Source organism: Lissotriton vulgaris, chromosome 6, assembly GCF_964263255.1.
Source record: "Lissotriton vulgaris chromosome 6, aLisVul1.2, whole genome shotgun sequence".
Classification (NCBI taxonomy): Eukaryota; Metazoa; Chordata; class Amphibia; order Caudata; family Salamandridae; genus Lissotriton; species Lissotriton vulgaris.
The window spans coordinates 1760678053-1760703467 of NC_141694.1; the positions used below are offsets into that span (position 1 = coordinate 1760678053).

Here is a 25415-nt window from a genome sequence, read left to right on the forward strand (position 1 = left end):
ATAAAATCTTCCTTGCACTACTTATCTTGGTCTGCAGTCGTCTCCTTTGAGATGTCCTCATTACTTCTTCCGCATGTATGTAATCATTCATGTGTTACCCCTCCTAAACACTATCTTCAAAGAAGTGAATCAGCTGTGGTATACATGTATCAGTCCGTCCTCTACTAGCATGATTTATCTCCCTTATCAGTACATACATGTTTCCTGCTACAACAAAGATTAAAGTCTCTCATCTGGCTCACCCTTCAGGCGTCTTCTTAAATTCTCCGCACCATAGCACTGATCCAAATGATTGGCATCGTTCTTGCAAGACCTCCCATCTCGTAACATGGACCCCTTTTCATCTGCACCTTATATCCTGTTCACCTAGGAGACCGTATAGCTGTACTGTGGTGCGCTTCAGACCCAGATACATCACCTTTTCTGTAACCCACAGACGTGGAGAAGTGTGGCTCACTGGTTAGAGCGGCAGACTCTGAAGCAGAGATCAGGCCCGTGACCAGGGTTCAAGTCCCGACGCGGCAGGGTCTTGGGCTCAATGTCCGCGGACTCGATAATTCTTTAGGGTGACCAACCGTCCGTAAATTTCACGGACAGTCCGTAATTTCGGCCGTCTGTCCGTTGTCCGTGAAGGATTGTTTAACGGACGCCATTTGTCCGTAATTTTAACCTCGGGCACCGGTCGCACTACCCTACAGCCGGCACAGCTTCCTCCCTCCTCCCGGATGCAAAGCTCACATACCCATCAGCATTGGAGAGGCCCAGCGGGATGGCAACCCTCACACCTCCAGCCCTTGATGAGCTGTTAAGAGGTGCTTGAAGGTGACAGAGGGAGGGGCGGCAGCAGCTTCAGGAGCAGGGGCGTCTATTCAGATGCAAACAGCCCTGAATGCGCCGTGTCTTTGCGATTTAGGAGGGCTTCACACCTTTCATTTCTGCCCATTACACTGTGCAGCACTGGTTCTCTTCACAGAGCTTAAATACTGTCACTAAATTGTAATTAAACCTCGGTTCTTCTAACATGCAATCTTAATGTAATAAAATAAAGAAATGGCACAATCGCACCCACACTAATTAACAAAGTATGGCGGACAATCAGTTCTCTTGGAGCATCTCCTGTAGTACTGTGCATCACAGTGGGGGGTGGCAAAACTAACATTTTGGAAAGAGCCTGTCTTCTCGTTGTCTTGTCCAGGAGGGGGTGAGGAGCCCTACCCCACCCTGGAAGAGACCAAGATGATACTAGAATACTGCATACCCACCCCTGTGTCCACCCTGGTGCATCCTGTTCCTCCTCCTGTGATGGCTCCTTCCCCACCCCAGTGATGGCTCTCCACCCCCCCCCCCGCCGCCTGTGATGGCTCCTGTCCCCCCCCCTGACCCTTGCCCCCCCCACCGCCTCCCCCCCCCCGCCCCCGGTGGTGGAGCCTGTCTCTGCCCTGGGTGGCTTCTGTCCCAGTCCTGGAATGGCTCATGCAGCGCAGGTGAAGTTCTTGAGGGGCCTGTTGTCAAAAAGGCTCTGCTCAAAATTAATATGAAAAGGTGGGTGAGTGAGTAAGTGAAGGGATGAGTGGATGGCTGGATGAATTAGTGAAAGGGTGAATGGATGAATGAAAAATTGAATAGATGGATAATGAGAGAGGATGGATGGATTGATGAGTGAGTGGAAGGATGGAAGAGAGAAAAGGTAAATGGCTGGATGTATGGGTGGAAGGGTAGCTGGATGAGTAAAAGGGTGGATGGATGAGTGGAAGGGTAGCTGGATGAGTAAAAGGGTGGATGGATGAGTGGAAGGATAGATGAGTGAAAAGGTGGATGATGAGTGAGTGGGTGGATGGATAAGTGAAATGATGGATGGATTGATGAATTGATAAATGCAAGGTTGAATGAATGGACAAATGAGTGAAAGGGTGGATGTAAGGATGGATGAGTGAGTGAAAGGGAGGGTAGATGGACAAAAGTATGAATAGATGAGTGAAGGAGTGAAAGGATAAATAAATGAGAGAAAGGATGGATGAGTGATAGGGTCAATGGATGGATTCATGAGTGGATTAGTAGATGGGTGGGTGGATGGATGGATGGATGGAAGGAGGGTGGGTGGATGGATGGAAGGAAGGATTGCTAAGTGAAAGAGTCGATGGAGAGAGAAAGGGAGGTTGATGGATGACTGATAGAGTGGAAGGGTGGAAGGATCAGTGACTGGGTGGATGAATGAGTAAGTGAAAGGATGGCTGGATGGGTGAAAGGGTAAATGGCTGGATGGATGAGTGAATGGATGGATGGGTAGAAGAGTGGATGGATGAGTGTACAGATGGATGGGGTGAAAGGGTGGATGGATGGATATTGGATGGATGAGTGAAAGGATGGATGAGTGAAATGATAGATGGAAGGATACATGATGGATAGGTTTGCAAAATTGTTGAGTATGTTTGGTTATGGCTGGGCTTACTTCTATACTATTGCGCGAACTCTGATGTGTCTGTAAAACGTATCCAATTGTCCTGAAGTTTTGTCCTGAATTTTGACCTCCTGTCCTGAATTTGTGTCCTGAATTTCGACCCTTTGTCCTGAATTTTTACACTCCTCGTCCTGAATTTGCACCAATGCCAGTTGGTCACCCTATAATTCTTGCCTTGGCGCCTACTCTAATCATGGGTCCCACGCTGCAACTCTGGGCAATAGCTTGCTTAATCTCCACAACGGCCCCTACAACACTGGGATGCCTGGCTTTACCTTGGGGATGCCCAGGTGGGGCATCTCACAGGGAGAGCCAGGAAGGATTTCACAGCGTTATACAGCGCCGGGACGCCCCGTTGGGGCAGCTGTGCACTTTACAAAATACACTACATGCCTAGCTCTTCCCACAACACATCGTCCCCAGCACCTGCATGTTCTTATGCACTAATTATCCACAGTCTATAATTATAGACAGGGACGGGACTCCAAGATTTGAGATGCACAGGACATGGCATCAGGGCATTATGTGGTCTAGTATTTAGACATGAACTCATGCTCTTTTCTGTTTTCACAAGAATGAAGGTTGAAATTCATCCCCAGTTTAGCTTTTCTTTTGTGGTCATTTCAGATTTTCATTTGAACAACTCCATCCGTTTGACTGTGTTTTTCTGATTCCTCTTACCTGTAAACCTCTGTAACAAACGGGTTTACGCATTTCAAATAAACTTCCAACTCCTAATCAATTAACCTCATAGCTGCTATTACACATTCCTCCCCAGTGCTGCGCTGTCCATTAGAACTAGTGCTGAATGGACGTTCAATGGTCGTGCGCAGCACTGGGGAGGTAGTGCTGCCGTCGGCCAATGCACCGAGGCAGCACTTAAGGGGCTAATGTCCATTATTAAAAGGAATGTTTTCTATAAAACGCCACAGCCATATGAATTCTGCTTGCATAAAGTTCGACTATGGGAAGCTTTATGACATTCAATGGGACTTTCTTAATTGCCATTAAATAAGGATCGAAAAAGTCCACAGTGGCTTTTATTGAATGTTCTCTTGAAAAAAATATTTAAAGAAGAATCTTTTTGCAAGTCCATTCACTGTCTTTCTAAGCACTGCTGTCTTTACTCCCGACTACAGTGCTAAATCGGATTCCCATCAAAGCTCTTCGGAATCTTTTCATTTGAAAACACTTCTTGTTGCCTTCCTATACATCATATCCTTAAATTACTGTGTTCAAAGCAACATTAAACGCCATACAAAAACAATGCTAAAGGAGGTGTGATAGGCTTGACTTGTAGTATGAAGGCTATGAAATTACATGATGCGCATTTTACTGCAATTTAGGACTTCATTATGCGAGGCCGGCTTGCAGAACCTATCCCTGCACAAACATGTATCTGCACAGAGATTGGAATCATGAGTTTATGGATAATTATCACATTCTGTAGCTAAATTGTAGAATAAGTAGCTTTAAAAAATCAGTGCTAAGGGTATTCCACAGCCCCTGAAGCTTGCACACCCTTTCAGTGCTGCTAAATGCCATTGCTGCCTTTATCTTCTAACCATCACACTCCAACAACTGTGACCATTTGGATTATTCCATGTCACCAAAACTGTAAAAATGGCTGGACGAGGTATTGTTTTAATATGTATATCGTAACTGAAAAGGCTCTGCAGGTGTTTTTTTCTCAAACCTATGCAGACAACGCCACCATGTGGTGGCTTGTCAAAAATAAGTTCCAGTGTTGAACAATAATACTGGTGCCGAGCACCTGCAAAGACCGGCACAAATAAGGCGCTTCCGCATACCCTTCAAACCTGATGAAATTTACCTGGAGAAAATTCTGAGTAAATATATGTAGAAAGCACCAAAATCTGAATGTATTCCGTATTTGGGTGGGGCAAACTCATTACAGCTGTAATTTATCGGAAACAATAAGTACCGATCCCTATAGGATCCATTTTTTTGTGTATCAAATAACTCCTCCCCCATCGGGTCTTTCATAATAAAAGCCTTAGTAATTCATTTGAAATTTTGTAAGTGTGTTTGAAATATTTGAAGTAATTGTGGACATTGACTGCTAGTCTATCTGTAATATTAAAATTAAAACTCCTTTGTCATTGACTGAAACTCCACAAAACACCACAAGTCTGCACCATTGTTTATGTCCACCACTTGTTTTGAGCACAGTCATCAGTGCAGAAGAAAAATAGCAAATATCATGTGAGCCGGAGAATATCCCAGTTCTACATGGTTGGTTACCATTTGCTGGGCAGCTTTTAAGATAATGACTAATTTTTTTATTAATTCCATCTCAGGATGTCATAGTGGATAAAACAGAAAATAGTCTGCGTTTTGCCTTCTTTACCAGAATTATTTCCTATACTTGGACAAACGCATGACGTGTTTGTTGCAAGATCACAGTGGTAGAGTGTGTGCAGTTTACCAAACATTCCTCCTAACCTCCCCAAAAAATACAGGTATAAACATTGTTTGATATATATTGGTGTTGAGCTCAACTTCCTGTCAAAAATTCTTTGACAAGGTTACTCGGGTTGTTTATTTGGTGACACAGAAAGTGTTTAGTCTGACCTATTTGAACATGAAACACAAAGGACCCAGGGACAAGCAAGTAGTATGATGCGTGTGCCACATTCTTTTGAATCCTCAAACACCAGAGTTGCACAAAGCCCCACATCTTGTCCAGTGCAGATCCAAAATGCCCCATAAGTACAACTCCACATTATTACACTTTAAATGCAATGTTCTTTTCAACTGCTGTGAGTCCAAAGAACACAACTAAAATGTATTCTGTTGTTCACTTGGAGCTTGATGTACCTGGCAGCTGAGGGGTGGGCTCTGGGTGAAATCGAAATATTAGTTCCCCTCTTGTCTACACTCATACACGTTGTTCTGTGCCATCAACAAACACGGTCATAGATTGCATCATCTCTCTAAGTTAATATATCTCAAGACATGTGTGTTAGTGCATGCCACTGGATTGGTGGCAATCCCTGCATGATTGCCATAATTAAGAACTGGCACACTAAACATAATCATTGCAAACCTGCCTCAAAGTTGTTGATTTTGATCACAGTTTAGTTTGGTGTGTAGGATTCGTGACATCCGAAACATTGTACTCATTGTAGGATGAGACGGAAAGAATGTTCTGCAAGAGTGACTTTCAGTGTTAGATTAGCAGAAAGGATGTTGGATGAAGCAGAAATAATGTTCTACAAGAAGCAGAAGGCAGACTTCCAATGTGGAATGAAACAGAAAGAATATTCTGCAAGACTGGCTTCCAGTGTTGGATGAATCAAAGAGTGAAGGATGAAGCATATAGAATGTTCTGCAAGAGTGCCTCCTAGCGTTGCATGAAACAGAAAGAATATTCTACACAGTGGCGTAACGAAACATGAGGGGGCCCCCCTGCAAACTACATGGAGGGGGCCACCCTCCCATCCTCCGTGCCAGTCTAGAGCTCTGAGGCCAGCGACCCGCCATACTGCAGCGGAAGCGGGGCGATTGTTACGCCACTGTCACCAATGCAGCCGTTATAAGTAACACTGGATGGTGGAGTTAAAGGTTGGGCTTAGTCTGCCCGCAGGCTGTCATAGGTGGTGGTCCATTCATTAAAGGGTCCCTGCCATCAGTAGGCCGGGGAAGTTTGCCCAATTTTAGGTGGGTTTCCTGATGCAGACTCCTGTCATGATATACAACACCGGGCCCACTTATCGTTCAGTTTTGACAAAAGTGCATCCACTGCTCCTTCTCGTTTCCGTTTAAAAACATTAGACAATGCGACAATGCAGTATTTCAAAAGCAGATGTAACTACAAAGAGCGCATTTTGATAATACATTTTTATTTTTATTAGACAATAGCAATCTTGAGAGGCATTGCATAGGTTCATACACACTTTGACCCCAATTCCATCACAGTCTCTCTCTCTCTCTCTGTCAGTCAGTATCTCTCTTTCAGTCAGTCAGTCTATCTCTCTGTCATTCAGTCTCTCTTAGTCAGTCACTCTCAGTCAGTCAGTCTCTCTCTCTCTCTCTCTCTGTCTCTCTCTGTCAGTCAGTCAGTCAGTCCCTCTCTGTCAGTCAGTCTCTCTCTGTGTCAGTCAGTCTAGTACTCTCTGTCATTCAGTCTCTCTCAGTCAGTCTCTCTCAGTCAGTCAGTCAGTCTCTCGCTCTCTCTCTGTCTGTCAGTCAGTCTCTCTCTGTCAGTCTCTCTCAGTCAGTCTCTCTCAGTCAGTCTCTCTGTCAGTCTCTCTCAGTCAGTCTCTCTCAGTCAGTCTCTCTTAGTCAGTCTCTCTCTCTGTCAGTCAGTCTCTCTCTCTCTGTCAGTCTCAGTATCTCTCTCTGTCAGTCAGTCTCTCTCTCAGTCAGTCTCTCTCAATCAGTCTCTCTCAGTCTGTCAGTTTTTCTCTTAGTCAGTCTCTCTCTCTGTCAGTCAGTCTAGTCTCTCTGTCAGTCAGTCAGTCAGTCTCTCTCTGTGAGTCTCTCTCTATCTCCTAGTCAGTCTCTGTCAGTCAGTCTCTCTCTCTCTGTTAGTCAGTCTCTCTTTCTCTGTCAGTCTCTCAGTCTCTTTCTCTCTCTGTCAGTCTTTGTCAGTCAGTCTATCTCTCTCAGTCAGTCAATCTCTCTCCCAGTCAGTCAGTCAGTCTCTCTCAGTCAGTCATTCTCTCTTTACTCCAGTCAGTCAGTCTCTCTCTCTCTCTCCAAGTCAGTCTCTCTCCAAGTCAGTCTCTCTCCAAGTCAGTCTCTCTCCAAGTCAGTCTCTCTCCAAGTCAGTCTCTCTCCAAGTCACTCTCTCTCCAAGTCAGTCTCTCTCTGTCAGTCTCTCTCAGTCAGTCTCTCTGTCAGTCTCTCTCAGTCAGTCTCTCTCAGTCAGTCAGTCTCTCTCACAGTCAATCAGTCTATCTCTCTGTCAGTCAGTCTCTGCCTCTCTCTCTCAGTCTCTTTCTCAGTCAGTTTCTCTCTACCTTAGTCAGTCTCTGTCAGTCAGTCAGTCTCACTCTCAACCAGTCTCTCTCTCTCTCTGTCAGTCAGTCACTCTCTCTCTCAGTCAGTTTCTCAGTCAGTCAGTCTCTCGGTCAGTCAGTATTCAGTCTGAGTCAGTCAGTCTCTACTCTCTCTCCATTCTCTCTCTCAACTCTGTCCACTCTATCTCTGCTGTCTCTCTCTCCACTTTCTCCCTCCACTGTCTCCCTCCACTGTCTCCTTCCACTGTCTCCCTACACTCTCTCTCTCCACCCTCTCCCCCTTCTCTCTCTACTTTCTCTCCACTCTCTCTCTCCACTCTCTCTCTCCACTCTCTCTCCACTCTCTCTCCACTCTCTCTCTCTCCACTCTCACTCTCTCTCCACTCACTCTCTCTCCACTCACTCTCTCTCCACTCACTCTCTCTCTGCTGTCTCCCTCCACTGTCTCTCCCTCCACTGTCTCTCCCTCCACTGTCTCTCCCTCCACTGTCTCTCTACTCTCCACTCTCTCTCTACTCTCCACTCTCTCTCCACTCTCCACTCTCTCGCCACTCTCTCTCTCTCTCCACTCGGTCTCTCCACTCGGTCTCTCTCGCTCTCTCCACTCGCTCTCTCCACTCGCTCTCTCCACTTGCTCTCTCCTGTCTCTCTCTCCACTGTCTCTCTCTTCACTGTCTCTCTCTTCACTGTCTCTCTCTCTCTCCACACTCTCTCTCCACTTTCTCCAGTGTCTCTCCATGCTCTCTCCACTCTCTCTCCACTCTCCACTCTCTCGCCACTCTCTCTCTCTCTCCACTCTCTCTCTCTCTCGACTCTCTCTCACTCCACACTCTCTCTCTCTCTCCACACTCTCTCTCTCTCCACTCTCTCTCTCTCTCCACTCTATCTCTCTCCACTCGGTCTCTCCCCTCTCTCTCTCCACTCGCTCTCTCCACTCGCTCTCTCCACTTGCTCTCTCCTGTCTCTCTCTCCACTGTCTCTTTCTTCACTGTCTCTCTCTTCACTGTCTCTCTCTCTCTCCACACTCTCTCTCCACTTTCTCCAGTGTCTCTCCATGCTCTCTCCACTCTCTCTCCACTCTCTTTCTCTCCACTGTCTATCTCCACTCTCTCTCCACTGTCTACTTTCTCTCCACTGTCTCTCTCTCTAGCTACTCTCTCTCTCCACTGTTTCTCTCCACTGTTTCTCTCCACTCTCTCTCTCCACTCTCTCCCTTACAAAGTAGTGTGCGTTCCATGGTTGTCTGCAGAAATGTTTCCAGGGGGGGCACATTTTTAACTTCATCACCATCCCCCTTGCACCCTTCTCTCCTCTGCCTTGCACACTTCTTGCCCTCCTTCTTGCACCTTTCCCCCCCTCCCCCTTGCATCCTTCTCCTCCTCCCCTTGTACCCTAGTCCACCTCCACCTTGCACCCTTTTCTACCTTGCACCATTCTCCCTCTGCCTTGCACCCTTCTCCCCTCTGCCTTGCACCCTTCTCCCCTCTGCCTTGCACCCTTCTCCCCTCTGCCTTGCACCCTACTCCCCTACTCCCCTCTGCCTTGCACCCTTCTCCTCTCTGTCTTGCACCCTATTCCACCCCCGCCTTGCACCCTTCTCTACCTTTGAACCTTCTCCTCTCTGCCTTGCACCCCTTCCCCCCTCCGCCTTGCACCCCTTCCCCCCTCCGCCTTGCACCCTTTTCTACCTTGCACCCTTCTCCTCTCCTTTCCACAATTCTCCTCTCTGCCTTGCACCCTTCTCCCCTCTGCCTTGCACCCTTCTCCCCTCTGCCTTGTACCCTTCTCCCCCTCCACCTTGCACCCTTCTCCCCCTCCGCCTTGCACCCTTCTCTACCTTGCATCCTTTTCCTCTCTGCCTTGCACCCTTCTCCCCCTCTGCCTTGCACCCTTCTCCCCTCTGCCTTGCACCCTTCTCCCCTCTGCCTTGCACCCTTCTCCCCTTTGCTTGCACCCTTCTCCCCTTTGCCTGGCACCCTTCTCCCCTTTGACTTTCACCCTTCTCCCCTTTGCCTTTCGCCCTTCTCCTCTCTGCCTTGCACCCTTCTCCCCTCTGCCTTGCACCCTTCTCCCCCTCCGCCTTGCACCCTTCTCTACCTTGCACCCTTCTCCTCTCTTCCTTGCACCCTTCTCCCCTCTGCCTTGCACCCTTCTCCCCTCTGCCTTGCACCATTCTCCCCCTCCACCTTGCACCCTTCTCCCCCTCCGCCTTGCACCCTTCTCTACCTTGCACCCTTATCCTCCCTTCCTTGCACCCTTATCCCCTCTGCCTTGCACCCTTCTCCCCTCCGCCTTGCACCCTTCTCCCCTCCGCCTTGCACCCTTCTCCCCTCCGCCTTGCACCCTTCTCCCCTCCGCCTTGCACCCTTCTCCCCTTTGTCTTGCACCCTTCTCCTCTCTGCTTTGCACCCTTCTCCCCTCTACCCTGCACCCTTCTCCACCTCCCCCTTGCACCCTTCTCTACCTTGCACCCTTCTCCTCTCTTCCTTGCACCCTTCTCCTCTCTTCCTTGCACCCTTCTCCTCTTTGCCTTGCACCCTTCTCTTCTCTGCCTTGCACCCTTCTCCCCTCCACCTTGCACCCTTCTCCCCTCTGCCTTGCACCCTTCTCCCCTCTGCCTTGCACCCTTCTCCCCTCTGCCTTACACCCTTCTCCCCTCCACCTTGCACCCTTCTCTACCTTGCATCCTTCTCCCCCTCTGCCTTGCACCCTTTTCCCCTCTGCCTTGCACCCTTCTCGGCCCCCCTCCTCCCCTCCTGCGGATGCCCATGGTGTGTTCTAACAAGAGGGCTTACCTGAGGGCACCATTTTGCTGCCTCGTCCCTTCTCATGTGAGCTTTGCCCTGGAGAATGCTCTCTCTAGGGGCCCCCACTCCCACCCTTGTCAGGGTCCAGAGCACTGCTCTGTGCTGTCTCCTGCTCTTGCTCTCTGAGGCCCCCACCCCATCCTTGTCGCACCCTGTCTCTTCTCTTCTCTTGTGGGGTGGGCTTTGCTTATGGAGAGGAGAGAGTGGGGGCCGGGCTCTGAGCTGCCTCAGAGGAGCAGTGGAGAGCGCTGTCTCTGGGGCCCCCACCCCACCCCATCCTTGTCCCTGTCTCTTCTCTTCTCTTCTCTTTTGGGATGGGGCCCCCAGCCCATCCTTGTCCCTGTCTCTTCTTGGGTGGGGGCCTGTCCCTGTCTCTTCTCTTGTGGGATGGGGCCCCCACCCCATCCTTGTCCCTGTCTCTTCTCTTCTCTTGTGGGGTGGGGCCCCCACCCCATCCTTGTCCCTGTCTCTTCTCTTCTCTTGTCCTTGTCCCCGTCTCTTCTCTTCTCTTGTGGGGTGGGGCCGGGCCCCCACCCCATCCTTGTCCCTGTCTCTTCTCTTCTCTTGTGGGGTGGGGCCCCCACCCAATCCTTGTCCATGTCTCTTCTCTTCTCTTGTGGGGTGGGGCCCCCACCCCATCCTTGTCCCTGTCTCTTCTCGGATGGGGGCCTGTCACTGTCTCTTCTCTTGTGGGTTGGGGCCCCCACCCAATCCTTGTCCCTGTCTCTTCTCTTCTCTTCTCTTGTGGGGTGGGGCCCCCACCCCATCCTTGTCCCTGTCTCTTCTCGGGTGGGGGCCTGTCACTGTCTCTTCTCTTGTGGGATGGGGCACCCACCCCATCCTTGTCCCTGTCTCTTCTCGGGTGGGGGGCTGTCACTGTCTCTTCTCTTGTGGGATGGGGCACCCACCCCATCCTTGTCCCTGTCTCTTCTCTTCTCTTGTGGGGTGGGGCCCCCACCCCATCCTTGTCCCTGTCTCTTCTCGGGTGGGGGCCTGTCACTGTCTCTTCTCTTGTGGGATGGGGCACCCACCCCATCCTTGTCCCTGTCTCTTCTCTTCTCTTGTGGGGTGGGGCCCCCACCCCATCCTTGTCCCTGTCTCTTCTCTTCTCTTGTGGGGTGGGGCCCCCACCCAATCCTTGTCCATGTCTCTTCTCTTCTCTTGTGGGGTGGTGCCCCCACCCCATCCTTGTCCCTGTCTCTTCTCGGATGGGGGCCTGTCACTGTCTCTTCTCTTGTGGGTTGGGGCCCCCACCCAATCCTTGTCCCTTCTCTTCTCTTCTCTTGTGGGGTGGGGCCCCCACCCCATCCTTGTCCCTGTCTCTTCTCAGGTGGGGGCCTGTCACTGTCTCTTCTCTTGTGGGATGGGGCACCCACCCCATCCTTGTCCCTGTCTCTTCTCGGGTGGGGGGCTGTCACTGTCTCTTCTCTTGTGGGATGGGGCACCCACCCCATCCTTGTCCCTGTCTCTTCTCTTCTCTTGTGGGGTGGGGCCCCCACCCCATCCTTGTCCCTGTCTCTTCTCGGGTGGGGGCCTGTCACTGTCTCTTCTCTTGTGGGATGGGGCACCCACCCCATCCTTGTCCCTGTCTCTTCTCTTCTCTTGTGGGGTGGGGCCCCCACCCCATCCTTGTCCCCGTCTCTTCTCTTCTCTTGTGGGGTGGGGCCCCCACCCCATCTGTGTCCCTGTCTCTTCTCTTGTGGGGTGGGCTTTGCTTATTGAGAGGAGAGAGTGGGGGCCGGGCTCTGTGCTGCCTCAGAGGAGCAGTGGAGACTGCTGTCTCTGGGGCCCCTCCTTGTCCCGGGCCTGCCTCCAGCTCTGACTGAAGAGAAACAATGTTGATACTTTGTTTCTCTTTAGTCAGAGGGAGGGGGTGAGGGGAACGGAGCAGGCTGCACCTGCTTCAGACACAGAGGGAGAGAGGCTTGCTTCAGCGCAGGCCTCTCTCACAGCCCTCCGAAGAGCTGAGGGGGCCGGGGTCCCCTGGGGGCCCCCTTCATTAACTTTAGAGAGTGAGGCCCCCCGCACTGTGGGGGCTGCGGGGGCGTTTGTTACGCCCCTGATTCTACAAGACTGGCTTCCAGTTGGATGAAGGAGAATGAATGAAGGATGTAGTAGATAGAATGTTCTAAAAGAGTGACTTCTAATGTTGCATGAAACAGAATGAATATTCTACAAGACTGGCTTCCAGTGTTGGATGAAGGAGAAAGAATGAATCATGGAGGGGCGTGGCTTCGCGGGCTTACATGGCGGATGCTGCCTAGAGGAGCTCCGTCTTGGCCCGATAATTATCCGCAAATTTATCCTGTTCCCTGACACCTACCACTGCCAAAAGTGCAGTCCAGCTTGCGGAACCAGCGGGGCACCCTCCGAGGGCACTTTCAGAACTCCCGGGTCCCGGACGCCGGGAGGCAGGTCGGGACGCCTTGCGGCCTAGTTTGGCGCCGTGCAGCAGAGGGCCCGAGTTTGGCGCTCCCCTAGTCGGGGACACTACCGGCGGCAGCATCATCGAAGACGGGACCCGGAGGTGCGCGGAGGTCCGGCTCTGCTCTTGACCCTCTGCTGTGGCCCGAAGGACAACTGTGGCTGGCGCTGGACAGCAGAGACGTTCCATTCGGGGGTAGGCCCACCGGGGCCCCAGAGGCGTGAGGCCTAGTTGCTGACCCACAACCGGGGGATAGAGTTTGGTGATGCCAGCGCTGTGGTCTGGGCGCGCTTGGCTTGTGTACCCGGAGCGGTGGCTCCTTATCTACTTGTGGTACACTTGTGGGTCTTCTGCTGTGCCATTGGGGTGCTGGTCTCACGGGCGTGCCGCGGCAGAAGTGCGGCCTGTAGCCCACAGATACCGGGCAGGATTGGAGGCGCCTGACGGAGACCCCGCAACATCTTTATAGCTGACGGCCTACGGCAAGACCAAAGGGACCTATAGACCGGACAGCGGCTCGCCTTGCATGCAGAAGGTTCGCGCGCTCGTGGCGCGATTTGGGAGTGCAAGTGAGGAGCCATAGGCGCAGATGTCCCCCATAGCACGACTCAGGAGAAGGGGCATCGATGGGCAACCGGCCCCCAGGACTGGACCCTCTGGTATTTATGCCCGGGTGACGACGACGCAGCTGCTTTTAAATCCGAGGTAGGGTCAAGGCGGGTGTGGGACCCAGTATGCAGGATTGAGCGGGCCATTCCGGAAGCTGCAGAGTGCCGAAAGAGGGAGTGGACGTCAACGAAGATTCCTGGCGTCCTAGGTGCCTGGCCCCAGCAGACCTTGGGTAGACACTCCTGACGCGGTCCGCCATGACCAGAGGCGGGAGTGGTGGCGGAGCCTCGAGGCAGGGTCCGATTGATAAATTCACGGGACCGAATGGCGGCGCTGGGGCCGCCGGAGGCCAACAAGCATCTGGGCCGGACAATGCGGCGCTTATGGCGGCGATCACCCACGCGAGACATGCTGGATGCGAAGATCGGGGCCATGGGGGCAGATGTCACACTGCTGTGCCAGGATCTACGAAACGCTGTGGCCCGCATCACGGAGGCCGAAACAAGGATAACTGGAGTAGAAGATGATGTGGTGATCCTAAAGAAAAAGGTGGCCAGCATGGAGGGATTGCAGAAGGGCCTGGCACTCAGGGTGGAGGATGCAGAAGGACGGGCCCGGCGGAACAACCTGAGGTTCGTGGGATTCCCGGAGGGCTGCGAGAAGAGCAACATGGAGAAGTTCCTGACTCAGTGGCTATAGGGCTGGCTCCCGCCTGACTCCCTTTCCAAATGCTTCGTGGTAGAGCGGGCGCACAGGGCCCTTATACAAAAGCCGCCAGTGGGGTTCCGTCCCCGGGAGGTGATCGCCAAACTGTTGAACTACCACGATAGGGACACTATCATACGTCAGGTGCGGGAGAAAGAGCCACTCATGTACTACAATCACAAGATCCTTCTCTTTCCGGACTATACCAGGCTCGTCCAGCAGCAGAGGCAGTCATTTGCGGGGGCCAAGGCAGGCCTACGGGATCTTAAACTTCCCTATGCTCTACTGTACCCAGCCAGCCTGAGAGTGGTTTATCAGTCCCTTACCCTGTTCTTTGATACCCCGGAGGAGGTGTTCCACTGGACTGATGAAACAGTGAAAATTAGGGTGCATACACCACCGGGTTGGGACTCGGACTCTTCGTCGAGCGGGGTGCAGGGGCGGACCCCCCGTCGATGCCGAAGCAACTGGAGGTCCAGGTCGCGGAGGCGCTCTAAATCCGGGGGTGCGGCGGCGAAAAAGACGGACGCCCCTGACCTGCCTCAGACGGACCCTTGAATCCGGAACTACTGCATGGTTGAAGTAAGGTATATTTGACCGGCTGGGATGCTGGATAGGATGGAGACATTTGGGGCCGAAGTCCCGGGACATGCTGAACTGATTTATTGAGACTGCTGACTTATGGTGAACTTGATTGATGGGGATAGCAGTAAGGGGGGCGTGGGGGAAGTTGTATGAGGGGCAGACGTTTTTTCCCCTTGTTTACCAGGAGTTCTTGAAAGGAGGGAGGGGGGTTGGTTGAATGGGCGGGTTGTTGGGGATCCATTGGCATGAAAGCTCTCGGGTCCCACTTCGGGATCAGGGGTCGTCCAGGCCGCGACAGGTACTTCAGTGTTCTTGAGGTATGGGGATTGGGGGAGGGTCGCAGGGTTTCAGGGGGGGAATTGGGACTGGGTGGGGAGGCGGGGTGGGTGTTGGGGGTGGGGGGGGAGTTGGGTTGCAATGCACGGTGTCGTTGAATTCCTTCTATGTGATGGCTATGCCCGCTGCATGGCACTGTGATTAGCCTGCGCTTGGATGGCGGTTGAGGGTCCTAAGATCACCACCCCCAAGGCTTCTGTGCGGGTGTTGAGCTGAAATGTGGGAGGATGCTTGACCAGATTAAACGAGGCGCGGTTCGGGAAAAGCGAAAAAGCAGATATTTTATTGCTGCAAGGGGACACATATGCTGGGCAACAAAACGCTGAGTCTGAAGCGATATGGATATGATCAAGTGTTTATTTTTCTACCCCACGAGCCAGGTATTTTTTATCTTTCACTCACTTTAACTCACCACTCACATACGTCCTTGTACCCCACACACATTCACACATAGTCCAATAGAAAGTGCTCCCACGTAGTAGTCGGTCGTAGCACGCCGCATCCCGTAGAGGGGTGCGAATACCCCGATGATGAAGCATGACACCAAGGGGCCTGTTGGTGTGTGAGGGGTATTTAAACAACACTGAGTGTTCCCCATCACTATAGGGATTAACTCAAACTGCCCAAGTGGATTCCACTTTGTTTTTGTATTATACCTGGGGAGACTGAATCCACTTTTTCCTCTCCCTCCCTCTTTTGTTAAAAGTAGTGTGGCGAGGGATGTCAAGGATAAGTCGTGCTGAGGCGTTCTGAATGCGCTGGAGTCTTTTCTGGAGTTTGTCGTTCCAGCGTAGAGGGTGTTCCCATAGTCCAGACGGCTGGTGACGAGGGCCTGGGTGACAGTCTTCCTGGTTTCAGTGGGGATCCATCGGAAGATCTTTCGGAGCATCCGCAGGGTGTTGAAGCAGGAGGACGAGACGGCGTTGACTTGCTTGGTCATCGTAAGGGAGGAGTCCAGGATGAAGCCCAGGTTGCGTGCGTGGTCCGTTGGCTTGGGTGCTGTGCCCAGGGCAGGGGGCCACCAGGAGTCGTCCCAAGCAGTGGGAGATGGTCCGAGGATGAGGACTTCCGTCTTGTCTGAGTTCAGTTTCAGACGGCTGATCTTCATCCCTTCTGCGACGTCTTTCATTCCTTCCTGGAGGTTGGCTTTGACGGTGGCGGGGTCGTTGGTGAGGGAGAGGATCAGCTGGGTGTCGTCGGCGTAGGAGATGATGTTGAGGTTGTGTTGGCGAGCGATGGCTGCGAGAGGGCTCATGAAGACGTTGAAGAGGGTGGGGCTGAGAGAGGATCCTTGCGGGACGCCGCAGATGACTTAGGTGGCTGCGGATCTGAACGGGGGAGGCGGACTCTCTGGGTTCTTCCGGTGAGGAACGAGATTATCCACTCCAGTGCCGCTCCTTGGATTCCGATGTTGCTGAGGCGCTGTATCAGGGTGAGGTGGCATATGGTGTTGAAGGCTGCTGAGAGGTCCAGGAGGATGAGGGCCGCGGTTTCCCCGTTGTCGAGCAGGGACCTGATGTCATCGGTGGCTGCGATGAGGGCGGTCTCGGTGCTGTGGTTTGCTCGGAAACCGGACTGTGAAGGGTCGAGGGATTCGTTGGTCTCGAGGAAGGCGGAGAGCTGTCTGTAGACGGTCTTCTCGATGACTTTGGCTGGGAAGGGGAGGAGCGAGATGGGGCGGAAGTTCTTGAGGTCCGTGGGGTCAGCGGTGGGTTTCTTCAGGAGGGCGCTCAGCTCGGCATGTTTCCCGCTCTCCGGGAAGGTGGCGGATGCGAAGGAGCTGTTGATGATGTTCCGGAGTTGGGGTGCGATGATGGAGTCGGCTTTGTTGAAGATGTGGTGTGGGCAGGGGTCGGTAGCGGAGCCGGAGTGGATGGTCTTCATCAGGCGGGTGGTATCTTCGGTGCTGACGGGGGTCCAGGTGCAGAGGGTGGTGGTGGGGGGGCGCTGGTTCGGTGCGTGGTCTGTGTGCCGAAGCTGTTGTGTATGTCGGCGATCTTGCGGTGGAAGAACGAGGCGAGTGAGTCGCAGATGTCCTGCGAGGGTATGATGTCGTTGTTGCAGGCACTGGGGTTGGAGAGCTCTCTAACGATGCTGAAGAGTTCCCTGCTGTTGTGGCTGTTGTTGTCCAGTCGTTCTTTGAATGTTGTCTTCTTGGTGGTGCGGATCAGCTGGTGGTGTTTGCGGGTGGCGCTCTTGAGGGCTGTCATATGTTCTGCTGTCTGGTCGTGGCGCCAGGCTTTCTCGAGGGTGCGGCAGGTTTTCTTAGAGTTTTTGAAGTCGTTGGTGACCCACGAGGCTTTCATGCTGCCGGGTCTGCTGGGAGGGTTCTTCAGTGGTGCGAGTTCGTTGGCGCAGTTGGTGAGCCACTGTGTGAGGTTGCAGGCTGCTTCGTTGGGGTCCGTTGTGTTGGTGGGCGGGTTCTGGCTGAGGGTGGGGGTGAGCTGGTCGGGGGTGATCTTGCTCCAGCTTCTGCGGGGAACCTGTTGAGGGTGGTGGTGGGTCATGGTTCTCCTGAAGTTGAAGTGGACGCAGCTGTGATCTGTCCAGTGTATTCCGGTGGAGTGGCTGAAGGAGATATGCTTGCTGGAGGAGAAGATGGGGTCAAGCGTGTGGCCGGCGTAGTGGGTGGGGGTGTTTACCAGTTGCTTGAGTCCGAGGTTGCCGAGGTTGTCCAGCAGGGCGGCGGAGTTGCCGTCCTTGTTGTTCTCCAGGTGGAAGTTGAGGTCCCCTAGGAGGATGTAGTCTGTGGAGGTGAGGGCGTGCGGACTGACTAAGTCCGCGATGGCTTCGCTGAATTGTGTGCGTGGTCCCGGGGGTCTGTAAATGAGGGTGCCTCTGAGGGTAGTCTTGGGGTCGGTGTGTATCTGGAAGTGAAGGTGCTCGGCGGTGGTGAGGGTGTCGTCGGAACTGATTGTGATGCGGATGGTGTTTTTTGTGGACGATGGCGATGCCTCCTCCGGTTTGGTTGACGCGGTCCCTCCGGGTGATTTTGTAGCCATCCGGGATGGCTATGGCGATGTCGGGGGGGTGAGGAAGCGTTCATCCAGGTTTCTGTGAGGAAGGCGACGTCTGGTGATGTTGTGTCAAGGAGGCTCCAGAGTTCGACGGCGTGCCTGTGGACGGAGCGGGTGTTGAGCAGGATGCACTTGAGGTGGTTGTTGTTGGTGCTGGGCTTGGCGGGTGCGGTGCAGGTTAGGAGGCAGGTGAATTTGCAGGCTTTGCAGGCGAAGGGTCCGTGGGAGCGTCTCTGGGTGGCTCGGTAGCAGGCGGGGTTCCGGCCGGCGTTGAGTGCGTAGAGGGTGGCGGCGTCGTAAGTTCGTCGGGTGCGCTGGCATCGTCGAGGGCCAGGGGTCCTGGCGCTGGGCGTAGACGGGCTTGCCTTTGGCGCACAATCGGCGCGCCCGCTGTGCGTGAACGCTGCATACGTGCGGGCTCCATATGAGGCGAAGTGGGAGGAAGGAGCAGCTGGGAGGCGGGAGCTTGGCGGCCAATAGGGTACAGAAAAAAAGGGGGAGCGGGGCCGCGAGGGAACAGCGGCGGGAAGCAGGGAGTGGGGGGGGGCAGTGCTGATGAAAATGACAGAATCTACTAACAGAAGAGAAAACTAACAGTCACAAAATTAACACAATGAGGGCAACAGCGAGGAGGAATAACAAAAAGCAAGCAGCAGCGAGGGGGGCACCGAGGCCAGGGACGAACCTGTGACGCTGGGACAGACGCGCGTGGGGGGTGTCCGGGGGGGTCAGGGAGCGGGCTCCTAAAGTTGTGCTGTGGAAAAAGGGCCTTGATTTTTGTATGGGGTTAGAGCATCCAGTGTTTGAAGCCAGGGGCTGCCCTAGGAAACACTATAAAATATGGAAAAGATGGGCGGACTACAGGAGACTATGGTTGGAGCCACCAACGCCGCCAAGAGATACCTTGGGGCTGATGTGATGGGTCAAGGGGGCGGCATTGTACACGTTGGATTTTTGTGTGTAACTTTCTTCTTTTTACAGGAATGGAACGGCATTGTGCAGGGGACAAGGGGGGGAACCGGGAAGGGGGGGGTGTGGGTAGAGGTGGTGGGGTAGATGGGGGGGGGGGGGTTACGGGCTTTGTTTTCAGATACTTTATAGATCGCTATGTTAGTCATGACATGCTTGTGGCAGTTCCTCCGGAGTGCTGAGTGCCGCGTCTTATGTGCGATCTGTCAATAAAAAGAGTTGTTGAAAAAAAAAGATGAAGCAGAAAGAATGTTCTAAAAGAGTGGCTTCTAGAGTAGGATGAAGCAGAAAGTATCATCGACAAGAGTGGTTTCCCACGTAGGATGAAGCAGAAAAAATGTTCTACAAGAGTGAATTCGACCGTAGGATGAAACCGAACCAATCTCTCTTTCTGCAGTTTCATTCATGACCTATTTTCTTTGATTTTCACTTTATGATCTTTTAGTTTTTATCATCGTGTGCTAAAATTATCTTTTACTTGTTGCTGTTATGAATACATAAAACAGTGATCAAAATAATGGAAGCAAATGAGTTGTGCATTTATTTTGTGGTTAAAGATAAAATACTGAATTTAAATTAATTGTTGTGCGTTTAACTGTGAGCATAACCCCAGCGGGAGTGTATTGGTAGGAAGACACATAAAGCCCTGACATCTGATAAACGTTTAATAGAAATCAAACACTAAAACATAGTAATGGCTCTCCTTTGTGAAGTTGACCATGTCCCCTTTTGTCAACCTCATGCACCTCTTCCACAGGAGCACACGTACACCTCTGAAATCCTTTGTGAAGTTGACCATGTCCCCTTTTGTTGACCTCGTGCACCTCTTCCACAGGACATCCTTTGTGCAGTTGTCCTTGTCCCTCTTTGCTGACCTCGTCATCTCTTCCACAGGAGCACACGCACACCTGTGACATCCTTTGTGAAGTTGTCCATGTCCCCTTTTGTTGACCTCCTGCATCTCTTCCACAGGAGCACACGCACACCTGTGACATCCTTTGTGAAGTTATCCATGTCCCCTTTTGTTGACCTCCTGCATCTCTTCCACAGGAGCACACGCACACCTGTGACATCCTTTGCGAAGTTGACCATGTCCCCTTTTGTCAACCTCATGCACCTTTTCCACAGGAGCACACGTACACCTCTGACATCCTTTGAGAAGTTGTCCATGTCCCCTTTTGTTGACCTTGTCGTCTCTTCTACAGGAGCACACGTACACCTCTTTCATCCTTTGTGAAGTTGTCCTTCTCCCCTTTTGTTGACCTCCTGTATCTCTTCCACAGGAGCATACATACACCTGTGACATCCTTTGAGAAGTTGTCCATATCCCCTTTTGTTGACCTCGTCGTCTCTTGTACAGGCGCACACGTACACCTTTCATCCTTTATGAAGTTGTCCTTGTCCCCTTTTGTTGACCTCCTGCATCTCTTCGACAGGAGCACACGCACACCTGTGACATCCTTTGTGAAGTTATCCATGTCCCTTTTTGTTGACCTCCTGCATCTATTCCACAAGAGCAAACATACACCTGTGATATGCTTTCTGAAGTTGTCCATGTCCCCTTTTGTTGACCTCGTGCATCTCTTCCACAGGAGCACACATACACCTGTGATATGTTTTGTGAAGTTGTCGATGTCCCCTTTTGTTGACCTCACCACCTCTTCCACAGGAGCACATGTACACCTGTGACATCCTTTGTGAAGTTGTCCATGTACCCTTTAGTTGACCTCATCATCTCTTCCACAGGAGCTCACGTACACCTGTGATCTGCTTTGTGAAGTTGTCCATGTCCCCTTTTGTTGACCAAGTGCATCTCTTCCACAGGAGCACACGTACACCTCTGATATGCTTTGTGAAGTTGTCCATGTCCCAGTTTGTTGACCTCGTGCACCTCTTCCACAGGAGCTCACATACACCTGTGATCTGCTTTGTGAAGTTGTCCTTGTCCCCTTTTGTTGACCTTGTGGCCCTCTTCCACAGGAGCTCACATACACCTGTGATATGCTTTGTGAAGTTGTCCATGTCCCCTTTTGTTGACCTTGTGCATCTCTTCCACAGGAGCACACCTACACCTGTGACATCTTTTGTGAAGTTGTCCATGTCCCCTTTTGTTGACCTCATCTTCTCTTCCACAGGAGCACACGTACACCTCTTTCATCCTTTGTGAAGTTGTCCTTCTCCCCTTTTGTTGACCTCCTGCATCTCTTCCACAGGAGCATACATAAACCTGTGACATCCTTTGAGAAGTTGTCCATGTCTCCTTTTGTTGACCTCGTCCTCTCTTGTACAGGGGCACACGTACACCTCTTTCATCCTTTGTGAAGTTGTCCTTGTCCCCTTTTGTTGACCTCCTGCATCTCTTCCACAGGAGCACACGCACACCTGTGACATCCTTTGTGAAGTTGTCCATGTCCCCTTTTGTTGACCTCACCACCTCTTCCACAGGAGCACATGTACACCTGTGACATCCTTTGTGAAGTTGTCCATGTACCCTTTAGTTGACCTCATCATCTCTTCCACAGGAGCTCACGTACACCTGTGAAATCCTTTGTGAAGTTGTCCATGTCCCCTTTTGTTGACCTCGTCATCTCTTCCACAGGAACACACGCACACCTGTGACATCCTTGGTAAAGTTGTCCTTGTCCCTCTTTGTTGAACTCGTGCATCTCTTTCACAGGAGCACACGTACACCTGTGACATCCTTGGTGCAGTTGTCCATGTCCCCTTCTGTTGATCTCAACATCTCTTCCACAGGAGCACACGTACACCTGTGACATCCTTTGTGAAGTTGTCCTAGTTCCCTTTTGTTGACCTCACCACCTCTTCCACAGGAGCACACATACACCTGTGATATCCTTGGTGAAGTTGTCCATGTCCCCTTTTGTTGACCTCATCATCTCTTCCACAGGAGCACACAAACACCTGTGACATCCTTTGAGAAGTTGTCATTGTCGCCTTTTGTTGACGTCATGCTTCTCTTCCACAGGAGCACACGCTGATAGGGTCCGATGACTCCCAAGACATCCAGCTGTGTGGGATGGGAATCCTTCCTGAGCACTGCATCATCGACAGCTCCTCCGAGGCGCAGGTGATACTGACCCCCAAGAAGAACACCAGGTAATGTAAGACCGCTCTTCATGGTGGCGGAATGGTAGACATTTTCTTAATTCTTTTACCTCAGTGCTGTCGCTGTGGGCGGCGAATGCAGTCTTTTTCATTTTCTGGGTGATTCCTCCCTTTCACCACATTTTCAACCTGGTCCCTCCTTTCTGTATCATAAACATAATTTGTTGCTGTTGGAAGTCTTGGGTTTTCTGGTGATACGCGCAAGCCCCAGAATATATTAGGGAATTTTTATTTCGATTTTGAGAATCCGTTTCTTCTTGCGAGGCACTCTTCTTTATAAAAAAAATCCTCCACAAAACCCCACCAGGGTTTTGTACTTTTACAATCTCTGTGCTTTAAGACCCAGTATCCTTTGGCCATCTGTGGGTCACATTTCTTTTCATGTTATGCCATCTTTTGAGCTTGTGGAAAGGAAGCTAAGTGGAAAGAAAAAATGAGAAGTAGTAAACAGATGGCATGCTCAACTAATCACAAGCAGTTGATTTGATATCAAATGTTTTTAAACGAACTAATTTGACCTCCGTGTAAGTCTCCTAAGGGTGACATTCTGTTGTTGATGGTTTACACCTGGCTCTCCTGCAGGTGTGCGCAATTCTAGCGGATTATGTGTTGTAAGTAGAGCTATAGTAGTAGTAATTCAGTCGTGTGTGCTGTAAGCCTCCCTCTCAGTTGCTTGCTCCCGAGCATTCTAGAAGATGCAGATTTAGGAATTACGAGGATTGTAGTCAGTGCTGGTTAAATGAGCAGAATGTTTATTAAAGTCACGTGAGCTAAAGTCATTCAATACATAGTAGTTAGGGGCAACCCGAAATGATGCGCTTCAATGGATGTAAAATTGCCCTTAGTGGTTGCAGGACTGGGAACCAGAACCGGCCCTGGGAAAGTGCTCATTAAGAAAAAACAATGGTCCAAAACCTAATTCTTTTCAGCCTGATTCAATCAGTGTATATTCATACAATAAGAAAATTCCTGGGCGTTCCAACTAGATCCGCTCCACAACAATTATTACACATAGTCAGGCAATTATATATATATACAACACTACAACAGCAATGCAGAGTCCAGTGTTTAATTTATTGTCTCTACACAATTAGATAATAATATACACAAATATTTTAACTCTTTGAAGTAAGAAGGTTGCCCGGAAAAAAGGGGGCGTGATCAAAAGAGTTTGCGGTGAATAAAGGAAAGAAACGGATTCAAAATGAGAGGTTAAAAAGAATTCACATTTGATTTTTTATATATAATCACGGTCTCGCAGTTTGCCGTGTCAGGACCTGGTCCACTAAATAATACTAAATGCCAAATGATGTCAGAACAAACTAAACACAGACATTCAAGTCAGATTTTAGTGCACATTTTTTTGGCAGGTGTGGATCCTAGGCTGGAAAATTATCGTTGACGTTTCGACTCGACTTATGGTCAGCCGGTAAGTTAGACCTGGACCGTGCGAGTCTTCCTCAGGACAAATGGTGGGGCAACCAAGGGTAAGCGATGACCCCTATGGAGCAGGGCGAAGCCAGTGTATCCTCGGGTCACCCTAGTAGGAGTAAATCCTTATTTAAGTGTGGGAATCAGTCATCCATCAACATGTCGTATAATCTTATATAGTAGAAATAAATTCCAATCGGATGTACTAAGAGACCTCAGTCACTACTCCCCAATAGTCGTGGAACTGGAGATCTTTACTTTACTCGAGAAAGGCTCCTGTCTCGTACCGATCATGAAGCCTATTTGCGCGGTTCTCGTCTTCTGTCGTGAGGATTCCCAAACTTGTCCGCATCAAGCGGTTTCTCAATCTCTCTGGATTTTAATAGTGGAAATGGACGACAGACTACTGTCTGTAGTCTGTCGTCCATTTCCACTATTAAATGGACGACAGACTACGGTCTGTAGTCTGTCGTCCATTTCCACTATTAAAATCCAGAGAGATTGAGGCACCGCTTGATGCGGACAAGTTTGGGAATCCTCACGACAGAAGATGAGAACCGCGCAAATAGGCTTCATGATCGGTACGAGACAGGAGCCTTTCTCGAGTGAAGTAAAGATCTCCAGTTCCACGACTATTGGGGAGTAGTGACTGAGGTCTCTTAGTACATCCAATTGGAATTTATTTCTACTATATAAGATTATACGACATGTTGATGGATGACTGATTCCCACACTTAAATAAGGATTTACTCCTACTAGGGTGACCCGAGGATACACTGGCTTCGCCCTGCTCCATAGGGGTCATCGCTTACCCTTGGTTGCCCCACCATTTGTCCTGAGGAAGACTCGCACGGTCCAGGTCTAACTTACCGGCTGACCATTAGTCGAGTCGAAACGTCGACGATAATTTTCCAGCCTAGGATCCACACCTGCCAAAAAAATGTGCACTAAAATCTGACTTGAATGTCTGTGTTTAGTTTGTTCTGACATCATTTGGCATTTAGTATTATTTAGTGGACCAGGTCCTGACACGGCAAACTGCGAGACCGTGATTATATATAAAAAATCAAATGTGAATTATTTTTAACCTCTCATTTTGAATCCGTTTCTTTCCTTTATTCACCCCAAACTCTTTTGATCACGCCCCCTTTTTTCCGGGCAACCTTCTTACTTCGAAGAGTTAAAATATTTGTGTATATTATTATCTAATTGTGTAGAGACAATAAATTAAACACTGGACTCTGCATTGCGGTTGTAGTGTTGTATATATATATATAATTGTCTGACTATGTGTAATAATTGTTGTGGAGCGGATCTAGTTGGAACATCCAGGAATTTTCTTACTGTATGAATATACACTGATTGAATCAGGCTGAAAAGAATTAGGTTTTGGACCATTGTTTTTTCTTAATGCACTATACCCAGGTCCGTACCGTTTTGGGTTGCCCCATTTTCATTAATGGTTACCCTGGCAAAGTGCTCGGCCCAGGGCCGGCCTTAGGTATGTGCAAGCTGTGCACCTGCACAGGGCCACCAAATCCCAGGGGCCACCACATCAATATAGATCCTTAATATATTAATCCTCTGAGGATGGATACATATTTGTGTGGGGGCCCCTGGCAGGGATTTGGTGGCCTCTGGCTCTATACAACTTCCAAACACCATGACCACCCCTCTTCACTGGCCTCCACGCTCCGCCCCACCCGGACCCCCTCTTCCGGGGCCCCCTACCTACGCTCCTTGCCCAGGGCCACCATGAACCTAGAGCCGCCCCTGCTCGGCCGGCCCCCCTCCGGGAGGAGAGGGGAGGGGGAGAGGAGCGACCGCGCTCTGTGACAGGGCCGGTTTTCGGCCGTTTTTGTTACAGGGCCATTTTTGCAGTATAACGGCTCTGTAACAAAAACGGCCCCCACCCATGCGGCCCACCGGGGAATTGCCCGGTGCCCTCAACGGCCAGTC

General features: G+C 51.0%; 1 protein-coding gene across 2 annotated transcripts in view; it reads left to right on the plus strand.

The window, feature by feature from the left end:
- The window catches only part of KIF13B (kinesin family member 13B), a 698786-nt gene that overhangs the window by 338500 nt on the left and 334871 nt on the right, over window positions 1-25415 (plus strand). For both annotated transcript variants that reach the window (XM_086927999.1, XM_086928000.1), the window contains one exon: window positions 21886-22016. In XM_086927999.1, coding sequence (XP_086784125.1) covers window positions 21886-22016 — 131 coding nt within the window. The remainder of the gene's footprint in view (window positions 1-21885; window positions 22017-25415) is intronic.